The sequence below is a fragment of the Sciurus vulgaris genome (assembly GCF_902686455.1).
Source record: "Sciurus vulgaris genome assembly, chromosome: 16".
NCBI classification, from domain to species: Eukaryota; Metazoa; Chordata; class Mammalia; order Rodentia; family Sciuridae; genus Sciurus; species Sciurus vulgaris.
This window is the reverse complement of record NC_136477.1, coordinates 20190078-20205289: the sequence shown is the minus strand read 5'-3', so window position 1 is coordinate 20205289 and position 15212 is coordinate 20190078. Positions and strand designations below refer to the sequence as shown.

General features: G+C 44.8%; 1 protein-coding gene across 1 annotated transcript; it reads right to left on the bottom strand.

Moving 5' to 3' along the window:
• Window positions 1–3483: 3483 nt before the first annotated feature.
• LOC306647134 (putative serine protease 45) lies at window positions 3484–11974 on the bottom strand (the record flags this gene model as incomplete). Its single annotated transcript, XM_079116152.1, has 6 exons — window positions 3484–3717; window positions 3996–4159; window positions 4914–5188; window positions 5699–5846; window positions 9890–9916; window positions 11776–11974. The coding sequence occupies 6 exons, from the start codon at window positions 11972–11974 to the stop codon at window positions 3484–3486; spliced, it is 1047 nt and encodes a 348-aa protein (XP_078972278.1).
• Between the last annotated feature and the right edge of the window lie 3238 nt (window positions 11975–15212).

Sequence of the window (15212 nt, the reverse complement as noted above, 5' to 3'; positions counted from 1 at the left end):
TGCTTAACATAATAGTCTCTAGTTCCATCCATTTTCCTGCAAATGACATAATTTCATTTTTATGGCTGAATAAACTTCATTGTGTTTATATACACATTTTCTTTATCCATTTATCTGTTGATGAACACCCAGGCCGGTTCCATAGTTTCATAGTCTCACAGTTTGTGAATTGTGCAGCTATGAACATGGGTATGCATGTATCACTGTAGTATGATGACTTTATTTCTTTAGGATAAATACTGAAGAGTGGTATAATTGGGTCATATGCTGTTTCAATGCCTACTCTTTTGAGGAGACTTCATACTGATTTCCATAGCAGTTGTACTAATTTTTATAATCCTACCAACAATGTAAAAGTGTACCCTTTTCTCCACATCGTCTCTGGCATTTATTATCTGTATTCTTGTTGACTGCCATTCTGACTAGTTTGAGATGAAATGAGATCTCAGTGTAATTTTTATTTGCATTTCCCTAATTGCTAACAATGTTGAACACTTTTTCATATTTTTGTTGACCACTCATATTTCTTCTTTTAAGATATATCTGTTTAATTCATTTGTTCATTTATTAATTGGGTTATTTGATTTTTTGAGTAGTTTTTTGAGTTTCTTATATAATCTAGATATTAATCTTCTGCCAGAAGAGTAGCTAGTGAAGATCTTCTCCCATTCTGTAGGTTCTTTCTTCACATTCTCAATTGTTACCATTGCTGTGCAGAAGCTTTTTAATTTGATGCCATCCCATTTATTAACTCTTGGCATTATTTCCCGAGTTTTAGAGGTTCTATTGAGAAAGTTGTTGCCCATGCCTACATGCTGGAGTGTTGACTACATTTTCTACTAGGAGTTGCATAGTTTGTGGTCTAATTCCTAGGTCTTTGATCCATTTTGAATTGATTTTTTTGTGTGTGCAGGGTGAGAGATAAGGGTCTAGTTTCACTAGTCTACATATAGATAATCAACTTTCCCAGCCATTAATATTTTTAATGGATTTTGACAAGCTGATTCTAAAGTTTATATGGAAAAAATAGATAATGTCATTTAATAAAACACATCAAAGCTGATCAAAACAGTACAGTATTAGTCCAGGGACATACAGATCAGTGGGAAAATAATAGAGTTTGAAAACAAATGCTTAAATATATTGGGAGTTCATTATTATAAGTGTGGAAATTCAAATCAGCAAGAAAAGGATGGACTACACAAAAAAATGGTGTCAACAAAATCAGTTCTCTGGTTGGAAATGGAGTTAGATCCCTATCTCACACCATATGTAAAAAGAAATTCCAAATGGATTGCAGAGCTAAAAAATAAACTTACCCAAGTATTAAAAGAAATATGGATGGACATTATTACCTTATATACATGCATGATTACATGACCAGTGTGACTCTCTAACATGTACAGCCAGAGGAATGAGAAGTTGTGCTCCATTTGTGTACAATGTGTCAAAATGCATTCTACCATCATGTATAACTAATTAGAACAAGTTTTAAGAATAAAAAAATAAATAAATATGGAAAGATAGCGTTTACAATCCGGAGATGGAAAAAGTCATTCTAAGAAAGGCACAAAATCCATTAAGAAAATAAAGGCTAACTGGTTTGACTCCACAATAAATTATCTTTATGGTACCAGGTGTGGTGCCCCACACCTATAATCCCAGTGACTCAGGAGGCTAAGGCAAAAGGATTGCAAGTTTCAGGCTTCCCTGTGCTACCTAGTGAGACCCTGTCTCAAAATACAAAATAAAAAAGGGCTGGAAATGTTGCTCAGTGGTAGAGCACCCCTGGGTTCAATCCCCAGTACCACACAAAAGTCTTTATGATAATATTACTTACCATTTAATGTACTTTTAAAAGACAAGTGACTCACTGGAGAAAGTGATTGAAAAATAATTGGCAAAACCTTAATAGAGAAGATAAATGGTTGGGCCTGTAGCTCAGTGGCAGAGCACTTGCCTAGTACGTGTGAAGCACTGGGTTCGATCCTTAGCACCACATAAAACTAAACAAAATAAAGGCATGCTGTCTATCTACAGCTCTAAAACATATTTTTTTTAAAAAAAGATAAAGACCTTACATAAGGAAAAAATAAGCAACCCAATAAAAAATACGTAAAGTATATGAGCAGAGGATTTACTAGAAAGTACAACTTTTTAATACAGAAACATTTTTCCAGGAATGTGTAAATATAAAACAGCAGTGAGATCATTTCCTGCCAACATACAGACAAAAAATGTAAAAGATCAATAATACCACTTTTAGCAAAAGGAGAAACATTCATTCTTTTGTTCTGTAAGCATAACTGTAAACCATTTCAGCTTTAGGGGACTGAGGCTGAATTTGATAGCATTTGCCCAAAATTATAAAATCTGTGTTTGCTTTGCTCCTCCACCTGCTCAGTCCCACTCCTGGGCAGGCAGTTGCAGAGGTGCTGCAGAATGGCTCGTGCAGAAGTGTGTTCTTGAGCAAACAAGGTGGCAAGTCAGAAGCTACCTGACACCTGGTGCTGCTAAATCCTGTACACTACATCCGCACTGAACGCATACAGTAAGGCAAAATTATGAGTATCTCTAGGTACTGACAAAGAAAGGCTTTCAAGCCATATGCTTTTTAAATATGTTATTAATTATACATATATAAAATTCTGTTTATTATTAAAAAATCATAAAATTTTTTAAGGGATGTTAATAATGATTACTTCTGGGGGCAGGAAACAGGACTGGTGGGGGACAGATGAGAAATCTTTATATGTATCTCTGAATTTTTTAAATAAGTCACAACCAGAATGTATTTATATATTGCTTGAAAATTTTTTAATAGGAAAAGAACATAGAAGGAAATACATCAAAATGAGAAGAGTGTGTATCGCTGTGTGGTGGGACTTGGGGAGGTTTCCTTTCTCTGGGCTTTACCATTTCCTAGCTTTCTATAGTGAATATATAATTCTTTTACAATTAGTTTAAAGAAAAGAAAAAAGGAAGCTGTGTTCAGTGTTCTTTCTGTGGATCGTTCCTACTGTCAGCCTATAAGGCATGTTTTGACTTCTCTAGCGTAATATACCCACTGTACAGATGAAGGAAAGGAGGCTGTAGGCCCAAGTCCTTTTCCTATGCCCCAGCACTGGAGATAGACCTCCCCATTTGGAAGCCCCCTGACAGAATTAATTCCAGGAGGTCCTGACCTACCACCTGCCTCCAACTCCCAGGAACACTCCAGAGAACAGGAAAAAGAACCAGGTCACTTCACATTAAATTTAAACCCCTGCTACCCTTGTCCCAGATTCCAGAACCCTCTGGATTACACTCCTCCTCTCCCAGGGCTTAGTCATCCACACAACCTTCCCTGTAGGGATGCCAAAGCAGGAGCCAGTTTCCCAGGGGCAACTCTTTCCCCACCCTTGAATATGGACATGTGACCTTGGTCCAACCGCCATCTGTTGCCATTCAGCAGAGGCAAAGCAGGCAAAGGAAGGAGTGAAGTCAGGGGCCCATCAGGGGCCACAGCAGCCAAGACAGGAATAGAAGCCAGGAGGAGCTGCAAGGAACAGACAGAGTCCCACGGCTCAGTTGCTTCTTGATCCATTGGCTATATTTAGTTATGCGGGTATACACGCCTGGATTCCGTGCTTGGGAGCAGGCCTTCTCCCAGGACAACACACCAGCCAGCACCCATCTGCCCTGGACATCGCAAGCCAGTGGACCCCCAGAATCTCCCTGGAAAAGAGAGGAGTGATGGAGGCTCCTGGGGCCAGAACACCCACCCTCTGAGTTCTGTTTGAAAGAGTTACTCTTCAAGGATCTTGCTAGTTGGGGCCTCCTTGGTCCCCAACCCAGAATAGTGGTCAATGTCAAAGTCACAGGTGAAGGAAGATGAGAGTAGATGCTGAGAGTAACAGAGAGGGAAGATAAGTAAACCCTGCCCCAGGGAACAGACCCCCACCCAGGAGTTACTAGCAGGTAGAGCTGCTAGAACCTTCATCTGCCAAACTCACATAGCACAAGTTTTCTCCATAATTGGTGGCACAGACCAGATCTCCCTGGACAAGGCGGGTAATTCGGGGGAGGATGGAAAGATGGCGATAAATCTGGTTACACCTCTTGTTGTCCATGATAAACACCTGGGCCTCCTGCAGCTCCGGAGTCAGCGTGGAGTTGGCTGTGGAGGAGCTCAGTGCGGTGAGCAACAATCCCTCGCGCTACTCAGCCTGGACCTCCGCCAGTGCTTTCACCTCTAGCCTTGAGCTTCAGTCAAGCCATGCCCTGCCACATTTCCATCCCCTCCTTCTCTCGGTGCTTTCCCTTGCAGTGTAGACCCCTGACCTTCTAAGGCCTTGGTTAGGGATCCCCTTCTCTGGGAAGCTTTAATTGCTGAGTCAAACCAGCCATCATCGAGTCCCAGTGTGGTCACTTAAAGTTGAGACCCCCAACCATGTGCTGCTCCTCTCCAGACTGACTTTGGTTTGCACTGGCTACTCCCTCTGTCCCCTAACACTTACTCCTCCTTCAGACATCCCAAGCAGTCCCTCTGCCCAGAGCTCAGCCCAGATCTCCCCAACTTTTTGTCAGCCTGCTCTCCCCCACCACCTGCCACACACACCACATACTGCTGTGACTTCCTTCCAGGCAGGGCATGCATTTCTAATGGCAGGGGCTGGCTGTGCCTCAGATGCCCAAAGTGTGCCAAGTGAGAAAATGAGGGAGAGAGTAAACTTATGAACCCCTGACCCTGAGTTTCTGTAAGAGGCAGATGATCATGCCCAGCTTTGATATTGCTAACCTGAATGAGGTACCTGTGTAAAACATGTCAATGGTCACCTCGTGAGATGTGGTCCTAACACATTCAAAGAACTAAGGACCAGAGGTGACAGTCACTTTGACCTCATGCCCCCACCCTGCTCTGTCCCACTCACCTGAAAGGTGCTGTCTGACTTGGCCCCAGCCAGTCACCCAGCACTGTGTCCCGATCTTCAGGTTAAAGGTGGGTTCTGGGAGGCAGATGGGCTGCACGTACTTGTTGAAGATAACAGGAGTGAGAAGACGGAGAAGGGCGATATCACCCACAATGAAGGTTCGGCCCCAGAACCTGGGGTGCATAATGATGTCCCTCACAGGGATCCAGAAGACCTCTGTGTATCCCATTGGCTGCAGCTTGGAAGTGCCAAGTATCACTGTGTAGTTTTTGGTGCTGCAGGAGATACAGAGCCCCACCTGGCAGATATCAGTTTCCCATGATAGTGTGCACCTACTTCTTCCAAGGACCCTCTCCCTTATCAAAAGTCCTGCCTGATTTGCTGTACTCACTCCACTTTGACCAATCTACCCTGCAGGCTTCAGGATGAGGGATCTGCCTGCCTCCTCCTTCTTTGTTCAAGTTGACTCAAGGTGGCCTGGTCTCTGTGTTGTGCTGCAGGTTTGTGGGTGTTGGTACACATAAATGTATTCCTGTTGGGGGCTGGGTTCCAGTTTTCCTACTGCCCAGCTTAGAACACAATCTTTGTTGCTTGGGATTCCTGCCCCCGTCAGTCCCTGGCTGCTTCTGAGATCCTGAGTATGACAAACTCCTGTGCTGGCCACCACTTCCCCCAGTCTTCCCCAACCCCTCCTTCCACATTGTTTTCCAGAAGAAATAAGGAAACTGGGTTGGGTCTATGGTAGCTCTGAGTCTCCAGGCTCTGAACACATGGGTGACACTCACCTTCTGATGCAATGGGCAGCAGTCACCACCCATTTGGCGTCAATGAGGGCCCCTCCACACACATGTTTATTGTCTATCCGGAGGCTCACCTCCCAGGGCCAATGGTGGGCCCGGTCCAAATCCTCTTTCCACCAGGGCTCACCACAAACTTTAGGAACAAGCAAATCAGAGAGACAAAGTGACCACACAGAGGAAGATAAGAATGATCAAAACCAAAAAGCCCTCCAGGGCCAATTTTCATAATGCTATAAAGTCAGGGGCTTCTTCCCATTTCACAGAGGGAGACTGAGGGTGAGAGGCAGTGGTGCTGGGGATTGAACCCAGGGCCTTGTGCTTGCAATGCAAGCACCCTACCAATTGAGCTATCTCCCCAGCCCCTGGGCCTCACTCCTGAAGAGCAATGATGCTGGCTGCACACTCCACACCAAGCAGCCCGGAGCCCACTGAGGTCCCCACTCGCAGCTCACACGCTAGCTCTGTCAGCCAGGCTATGTGACTGAATGAATGCATAAAGGAACACAGATGCGGAAATTCTAAATAAAATATTAGCCAACATCATATTCTGAAAGACAACATTCCTTGATCACACAGGGGCTGTCCCAGGAGTGCAAGGGTGATCCCACCCTGGGGGAGCTCCAGGGCTTTCTCACGTGAACAATTATAATGATCTAGAGGGAAAGAGATGGTGTGCTTCTCTCAAGAGACAGAAAAAAAGGGTGTTTCAAACATCAACAGGTACTTAAGACTTTTTAAAAAATAAAGCAGAAAAAGAAAGGAAATGTGTAACTGTGAGTGGTATATGTCAGAAAACCTACAGGAAACATCATACAATGTTGAAGAGCAGACAAAAAAAAAAAAAAAAAAAAAAACCTACACTGTCCGAAGCCAGGATAAGGGTACTCTGTGGGAGGTGGCAGAGGAAGTAATTTTGAGAGTCTAAGGGGGCTGCTGGGCATTATCCTGTTCTACTTTTAACCTGGCTGGTGAGGACACCAGTGTGATCATGGTGACAATTCCTGGATCCAGTCACAGTTTGTGCCCTTTACTGTATGCATATAATACTTCCATGAAATCATTTACTTTTAAAATCACTAATATTTCTTTACCCCCAGCACCACCACTAAGAAAATACACTCGAAACACATTTTCAGTAGCAAAAAAAATTACAGGTACATAGAAATTAATACCACATAAGACTTGTGCAGTGATAAATGTAAAACTCTAACAAAGGACCCAGAAAAATAATCAACAGAAATGGAGAGACAGTCCTTGCTGTGAAATAGAATGACTAAATATTTTAGGTATAATTTTCTCAGAATTAATCTATAACTCATTTTCCAAGTTAGAATTGGTAAGAGACTTGATAAACATGTTCTAAAATTGACATAGAAAAACAAAGGTCCAGAAAGAATTCCGTCTTGGAAAAATCCCAATAAGAAGGGCCTCTGTGCGGCAGATATTAAGACCCACGTGAAAGTCACAACATCAGGAATGGTGTAGGGCTGACATGTGGACAGACAGGTAGACCAACAGAAAAGGATGAAAGTTGACCCTGTTCCATGTAATTTAAGAAGTTGATGTAAATGAACAGGTCACCATAATCAATGCATAAAGGAAGAACCATTGAGGAGAGGGTGGTGTGAAAACTACCTCACTATGAACCAACTAAGAAAAGATTCCTCCTTAATAGTGCTTGAAGACCTAAAGGTGAAAGATAAAGCTGTGCAGTTAACAGACTGTGTGACATGGCGTGGGAAAAGAGTCCTTAAAGCCTCAAAACACAAACCAAGCTGGGTTGGTGGTGCACCTCTGTACTCCCAGCTATCTGGGAGGCTGAGGCAGGAGAATGACAAGTTCAAGGCCAACCTGGGCAACTTAGCAAGACTCTGTTTCAAAATAAAAATAAAAAGGGCCGGGGATGTAGCTCAGTAGTAGAGCACCCCACCCCTACACACTCCACAAACAATAAAGCATAGAACTAACTTGATTACAGCAAAATAAAGCCATAGGAACAAAGCCATTTGAACATAGGAACAAAGTGTATAGACAGAGACAGATTGGATAGCAGTATTTGCCATATCTAAAATCCGCTGCTGAAATTACAGGTGTGTGCCACCATATCCAGCTAAAAATCAATATAACACTTTAATAGGAATATATAAGGAGTTCTAGGAAATCAATGAGAAAAAAAATAGATAACATGCAAAGGATAGGGACAGGCAATTTATCAGAAGAGGAAACTCAAGAGGTCAAGAACATAGTGAGATGTGCTCAAACTCAGTAAATGCAAATTACATTAAGAAGTCACGTTTTACATAATTAATTGGCCAAAAAAAAAAAAAAAAAAAAAAAAGCAAAAGCTAGATCAAGAGTAGCAGTTCTGGGGGCTGGAACTGTAGGTTAGTGGCAGAGTACTTGCCCAGTATATGTGAGGCACTGGGTTCGATCTTTAGCATGACATAAAAATAAATTTAAAAAGGCATGCTGTCCAACTATAACTACAAAAATATTTTTTTTAAAAAGAGTGGTAGGTCTAGGACAATATGTACAACTTCATATACTGCTGGCAGGAGTTCATAGGGCTGACCAAATTAGAATATAGATCATAGATAAAAGCACAGTATCAGTTTAAACTGGGGATTTAAACCAGGGCACTTAACCACTAAGCCACATCCCCAGGCCTTTTTATTTTTTGAGACAAGGTCTTGCTGAGTTGCTTAGGGCCTTGCTAAGTTGCAGAGGCTGACCTCAAACTTGACTTCCTCCTGCCTCAACCTTCTAAGTCACTGGGATTATAAGCGTGCATCACTGCAACTGGCCCAGTGTGAACTTCTGAAGTTGATAAATATACTGTGGTTATCCAAAGGACTTAAAATCAGCATACTACAGAGATACAGCCACATTAATGTTCATAGCTGCTCAATTCACAATAGCCAGACTGTGGAACCAACCTAGATGCCCTTCGACTGATGAATGGATAAAGAAACTGTGGTATATGTATACAATGGAATATTACTCAGCTATAAAGAATAATAAAATTATGGCATTTGCAGGCAAATGGATGAAATTGGAGAATATCATGTTAAGTGAGATAAGCCAATCTCAAAAATCCAAAAGGCGAATGATCTCACTGATAAGCGGATGATGACACATAATGGGGGGTGGGAGGGGGACAAGAATGGAGGAAGGAGGGACTGTACAGAGGGAAAAGAGAGGTGGGAGGGGTGGGGGGGGAAGGAAAAAATAATGGAATGAATCAAACATCATTACTCTATGTAAATGAATATGCAAATGGTATGCTGTTACTCCATGTACAAACAGAAACAACATGTATCCCATTTGTTTACAATAAAAATAAATTTAAAAAAATACTGTGGTTATGTCAGAGAAATTCTCAGAATATACACACCAAAGTATTCAGCAATGAAGAACCAGGATGCATGTTACCCTTACCTGATTCTGAACAAAATCACATGTATTCCTTGTACTAATTGTATTTTTGCAATGTTTTATAAGCTTATGTCCAAATGAAGACATTTTTAATTGAGACTAAATGAAAACAGGAGAAAACAGAAAGATCTAGAGTACAAGCTATTCATGTAAATGAAAAATACACATAACAGTAATATGTATTGTTACAAGAACGCACAATGAACACGCCAAACATACAAAAAAAAAAAAAGCTGGAGAGGGTGGGGAGAAAGGGAAAGGAGTGGAGCCACGAACAGAAGCAAGAACAACTAATTTAATCAATCAACCAAACAATCAATAATGAATCAGAGTAGAGACCTGGCAGGACCTGAGACAAGGGAGGCGCATGTATCCAAGGACAGGAGAAACCCAACCCTTTGCCCCTGATAAATTGGGGAAAAGACAGGAAACCCAAGAGCCAGGCTCTGTAGACAATGCCCCAGGGCTCCAGGGCCCAAGAGGCTCCAGCTGCAACTGAACAGTTTAGAACCCAGAAAAGTATGTGAAAAGGTCAGCTTCCTGGACATGTCCCCTGAGAGATGCAGACTGGTCTGAATTCAAAGAGGGTCTGCATTCCCCAGTAGATTTTTCCTCTGGATTTTTAAGCCACAGATTGTTCTTTGGAAAGTAGTCCTGTTAAAACATTCCTGCTTCCTACCAATTCAGAACACTTCCTCTAAAGACCTGAAGCTTTTCCTACAGCAGGGCCCACGAACTCACCTGGTCTGGTTCTGTCATCTGTGAAACCTGAAGGAGAAAATAAGGACAGAGATGAAGCAGAAGCTGGTAACATGAGGACAGTTTCTCATTAATTAGTTCACTCATTTATTCTCCAAATATTCCCTCATCTCCCACATGAGCCCAGCTTGGAGGTAGAGGGTGGGGAACCCGTGTATCACACAGAGCCTGCCCTCCAGGAAGCAATGCCCAGCAGAGGAGGCAGACCTAGGTACACACTCACTCATGTGAGATCAGTGTGACAGAGCCCCACATGTCAGGCGAGCCCTGAAGAGTGGTGGACAAAAGAGACTTCTGAGGGGAGAGGTTACTGAGCCAGGTCTTAAAGATGACAAGGCACAGCAGGAATGAAAAGAGATGATACTCCTTGCAGAAGAAACATTGTTGTGTAGGCTAGAGATGCCAGAGGACAAAAAACAAGACCTGTGATGGCAAGAGACAGACCATGCCAGGGAAGGAGCACAGGAGCCAACCATGGAGGTCCTTGAGTGCCTGGCCAAGAAGCAGTTAAAACCCTCCGGGAGGCCAAGAAAGGTGTGGCAGTGTCAGGCTTGCAATGTGAAGGCAACGGAGCAAACAGGAAGGCAATGGACTGCAGGCTGTGGGATCCCACTGGAGATACTGCAGAACCCAGCCAAGAAATGAGGAGCCCTGGACAAAGAAGGTGCTGTGAGCAATGGACATGGGAGCTGGATGTGAGATTTGGGACTACAGAGTAAGAGAAGCCAGTTTGGAAGGTGAGGGTCTGTTTTGAACCCCAGAGTCCAAATGTTTCTAGGTCATTTGGGTGGAGACTTCAGCAGGTGGCACATCATTTTATGAAGCACCATCACATAAAATGTCAGCTTAGTGCCCAGAGCGAGTTAGTTCACCCAATGAGCAGTAAAGAGGAAAGGAGCAGGGAACCAGAGAGAGCCTTAGGGAAGACACATGTCAGGGGAAAGCAGAGCGTGAGGGGGCCTGGGGCAAACACTAGGAGACAGAGCATTGGCCCTGAGGTAGAGGAGAATCAGGAAGCCAAAATAAATAAAGAAAAAAAAAAACGAAGAGAGCATTAAAAAGGTCAGGCCGACAAAGACATGCGAGGAATGGGCTAAGGGTTAGATGGGAAAGGAAGAAGGGGTGGGTGGAAGCAAGAAGCCAGAATGATTCTTTTGAGAAGCCTAACAGTGAGGAGGGAGGTGGGGATGGAGAAACACAGCAAAGAAAGGGGAGAGGAGGATGGGGGACAGGAGGCAGATGGAGGGAGCCCAAGGCAAAGAGAGAGCCTAACAGTTCCTTTCCAAGAAAATGAAGCAGCTGCTGGTAAGGCACACTGGGTTAGAACCCAAGATCTGGGAAGAAGGTGGATTTTAGAATATTCCTTTGAACAGTTCAGGATCACACCTGAGCCAAACCAGTAGAATCAGCGGAGTCTTCAGTGGGACTAGCTACTTGGGAAGAGCAGAGGCTGGAAAGCAGGAGGAGAGTGTGAGGGCTTCGAGGGTGCTGGGGAAAAGGGACAGGGGAGGTCAGGACATTAGTCACAGGGTCCAGACTGGCGGGGTAAAGTGGCAGGATGTGGAGGAGACAAGGCAGGGGTGCTCTGCACTGGAGGTAACCCGAAGGCTAGAGAGGAGGTGCGGTCAAAGAGAGGAAGCCAGAGAGGACGGGAGAGAGTTTGAGATCACTGGGAGCCCCTGCAGAGATTCTGGGAGGGGTAACAGAGCAGAGGTGACCACTGGGCAGGTATGGGGACAGCGAGTCCCAGATGCCAGAATAGGCAGCCACCCTGGCAGGACAGAGAAGAGGGGTGGAGGAGGGGAGGATGGCCCAGAAGGTGTCGCTTTACTGGAGTTTGGAGGGGGCAGCAGTAGTAGCAGCAGCACGTGGCAACTCAGGACCCAGGGCCTCCAGGTTCCGTGCCCGTAACCGGCGCAGCTCGGTGTGGCGGCCATGAGTCCTGGTGACACCGGGCGGCTGCGTGGTTGGCGCGACCGGACTGGCGCGGGACGGCGTCTCTGGCACGTGCGTCTCTAACTCTACGCATGCGAAGCGCCTCTGACTCGCGGTGGCACTTGAGCACATGCGCGCACTACAGCTCCCACGCCTCCACCCTTGCCTGCTCCTGGAGGACAACCGCAGATCCCAGAGTCTGTCTGCTCCCAGGATGGCCGGCTCCATGCAAGCACCCCAAGTGGCTGGGGGTGTGACAGTCCCACAGACCCTGACAGGTGAAGGCCCCAACCAGATCCCTGGCACCTCTGCCTACACTAGAGAGCTCGGCGGTCACTAGTGATGTGACCATCTGGAAAGATGTTACAAGTACAAAACGGGAGAAAAGTAGTACGACTTGGGAATCAGGGACCATCCCTTTGAGAAAGTGATACTTAAACTGGACCTAAAAGCAAGGAGTCCTGGGAGAAACCTGAGAAAAGAAAGGCATTTTTCCTCTTCCACACAGGACAATAAAATCAGTGTCACTGAAAGGGGTGGTGGTTTTGCCAGGCCTTAGGCTTTAATAGGGCTTCCTGCAGAAGTATGATCCCTGGATCTGCTGGGTATGGCAGGGATCGGGAGATGACCACCAAGACTGTCCTTTCCTTTGTCTGGTGCAGGGGACCCCATAACCCATCTAAGTGGGTTCACACAGGGTGAAGGTGGTATATACTACTTCCATGCCAACAACCAAGAGAAAGTTGCCTTTTCTCACTCTTGTTATTCTGGAGCATTGATTCTCAAAGAGAGGTCTCCAGAGCTGTAGCACCTGCCACCTGAGGAACTTGTTCCAAGTGTACATTCTCAGATGTGGGCTTCACCTACAAAATTGAAAATATCTGGAACCAGAAATCAGTTTTTAACAAGCATTCAGGGTTTGTTAAAATTCACACAGATGAAAAATGAGCCATAATACTAACAATGAGACCATACAATGAAGTAAAGTTGCCTACTGACTAAGAAAACTGGATTGTTCTAGTAAAAAAAAAAAAAAAAAAAGTTAGATTTATTTTGCCAATCCATGAATATCCAGTGGTTTCATAAAGGAGTTGGTGCTATATTCATTAAGAGACAGTGTTTGATGTTTAGGCCTGATCTCTCAGTCCCAACCTTCCTCAAGCAACAATTGAAACTGTCACAGACTGCCCATTGAAATCTGGGGTGGAAACATGGAACCCTGGAAGGGCAAAAGGCAGGAGATCAGGGCAGAACTGGTCAGCAGACCAACAGAGAGAATGGGAGACACCAGACCTTATATGAAGTGAACCAACCTGTGTATAATGTTGTGAATCTCTTACCCTACTTGATGCGGGGAATCATTTCTCTGGAAACAAAGTTGGACGAGCAGCAAGGAGAAGAACTGAAAAGGGAGGAACATTTCTTATGCTCCAACTTCACTCTGGCTACCAGTGCCATTCTCTCCTGATCACCTGCCCCCAGCAGAAGCTGTGGGACTCAATTCCAGAGTGTACTACAGAGATGCTGGTAATGACACCAGGCATAAGGGACCAGGATCTACTTTTAAAAATCACCCATAGGAGGCACATCTGAGCAAGTACTGCCTCGCATCATCTTCTATGGTTTAAAAAGAACCATAAGAACTTCCTTAGCTACATGGGACACAGTTCTCCACAGAGGAGGTTATATCTAACCAAACAACCCAAGTGAGCAGAGCTTCACAATACACAGGACACTATCCATACATTTATTCAGTTCACATTTAAAATCTCTACACTCAAAACTGTCTCAACACAATTCAGGGTGTCCCTAATGCAGCCACCAGGGCATAGAGGAAAGGGTGCCATACTAGGGTACCCAATGAGACATCAGTTCCACAGGCTACCCTGTCATAGATGGATCCGCACTGGGGTGTAGGGGAATCTGCCAGCCACAGGCAACTGAACCAGATGTGTAAGTCCCAGGCCTCACACTTCTTCAGGAACCAGGCAACATCTCCTGCATTCCACCTAACAATTACGCCTCTAGCTGGTATAGCAAGGACCATGGAGTTGGGTTCTTTGTCTCATGAATTTGAAGAATAAAATCCATGGACATAAGGGTGAGAGCAAAGTAACAGAATTTATTAGAGTAATAGAAAAAAAAGCAGAGTTCCCAAAGAGGGAGGGAGTCCAAGAGAGGGATACCAAAGAGTGGCTATTGTCTAGGGGTTTGTATAGATCCATAGGTTTAAGGAAGACAATCCCCCAGCCAATCCTGGGTAAGACATTCAGTGTCCATGAGGTATTTAGCAGCCTTTAGTCCAATCAAAATAGCAATCAGGAATTTTTCCTTCTTTGGAAGGGCATGGACCCCAGTCATGTAGGTCCTGATTTTAAAATAGCTTTTTTGTAAGTTTGTTAGCAAATATCTGCAAGTTGCTCTTTGTGCTCTACTACCCAGGAAGTTACCCAGGGGCCCATCTTCCTATCCCCCCAGCCTTATCTCTTCCTCCTGACATCACTGGTGCAACACAGTCTCAAGGAGACCTTGAAACCAGGGTTTCACCATGATGACTTCTCTCCTTTGGCAGATGTTCTCCAAAGAGTCCCTGAGTCATCATGCTGCCCATGGCAGGCACTCAAGCTGGACTAAGTTCACCTTCCGTTACAACAGGGAGGGCATGGCCCAGGCATGTTCCACTGTGGGTCACCCTAGGGTCAAAGAGTCCCACCAGAATTAGAAGAAAGGACATTGAGAAGGAAAGGGAGGCTGGAGGTGAGGTCTAGTGGGAGACTCACAAACAGGAGGGGAGTGGGCCCAGGTGATTATACAGTCACCAGAATGGCCTCAGGCAGCATAAGACATATAAGCAGCATACTGACTCCCATAGAATATATATGAGAAGCCTGATTTAAAATATCATGGATCCACTTCTTATACTGGATGACATCTGTGTAAACAGAAGGAAGGACACCGCAAAAGTAGCCCCAGCTCACGACACCCATCTGGATCCACGTGTTGTTTACTTCACAGGCAAGAGGGCCCCCAGAATCTCCCTGGAGAAAGAAAAACAAACAAATAGCAGGGATAGAAGAGGGTCCTCCTCAGACCTGGCTGTGTGTGGCATGAGGTTCCAGGGAGACAGGCATGTGTGGGGCTTCCCCCCCAGACTCACTCACTTTGAGGGCCCCTACTCTTCCACCGCTGCTGACCCCTTCCTCATGACCTTCTCCAAATCACCCATGAGCCTGCAGCTATAGGAGAACCCCTGACAGCAGAGGCAGCCAGCAGAGCCCACTGCAGCTTCAGGCCAACATCCATGCCAGTCAGTCAGTCCTTAAAAGAACCTTCAATATTTTGAGGATCACGTCTGCATAGAAAGGACCAA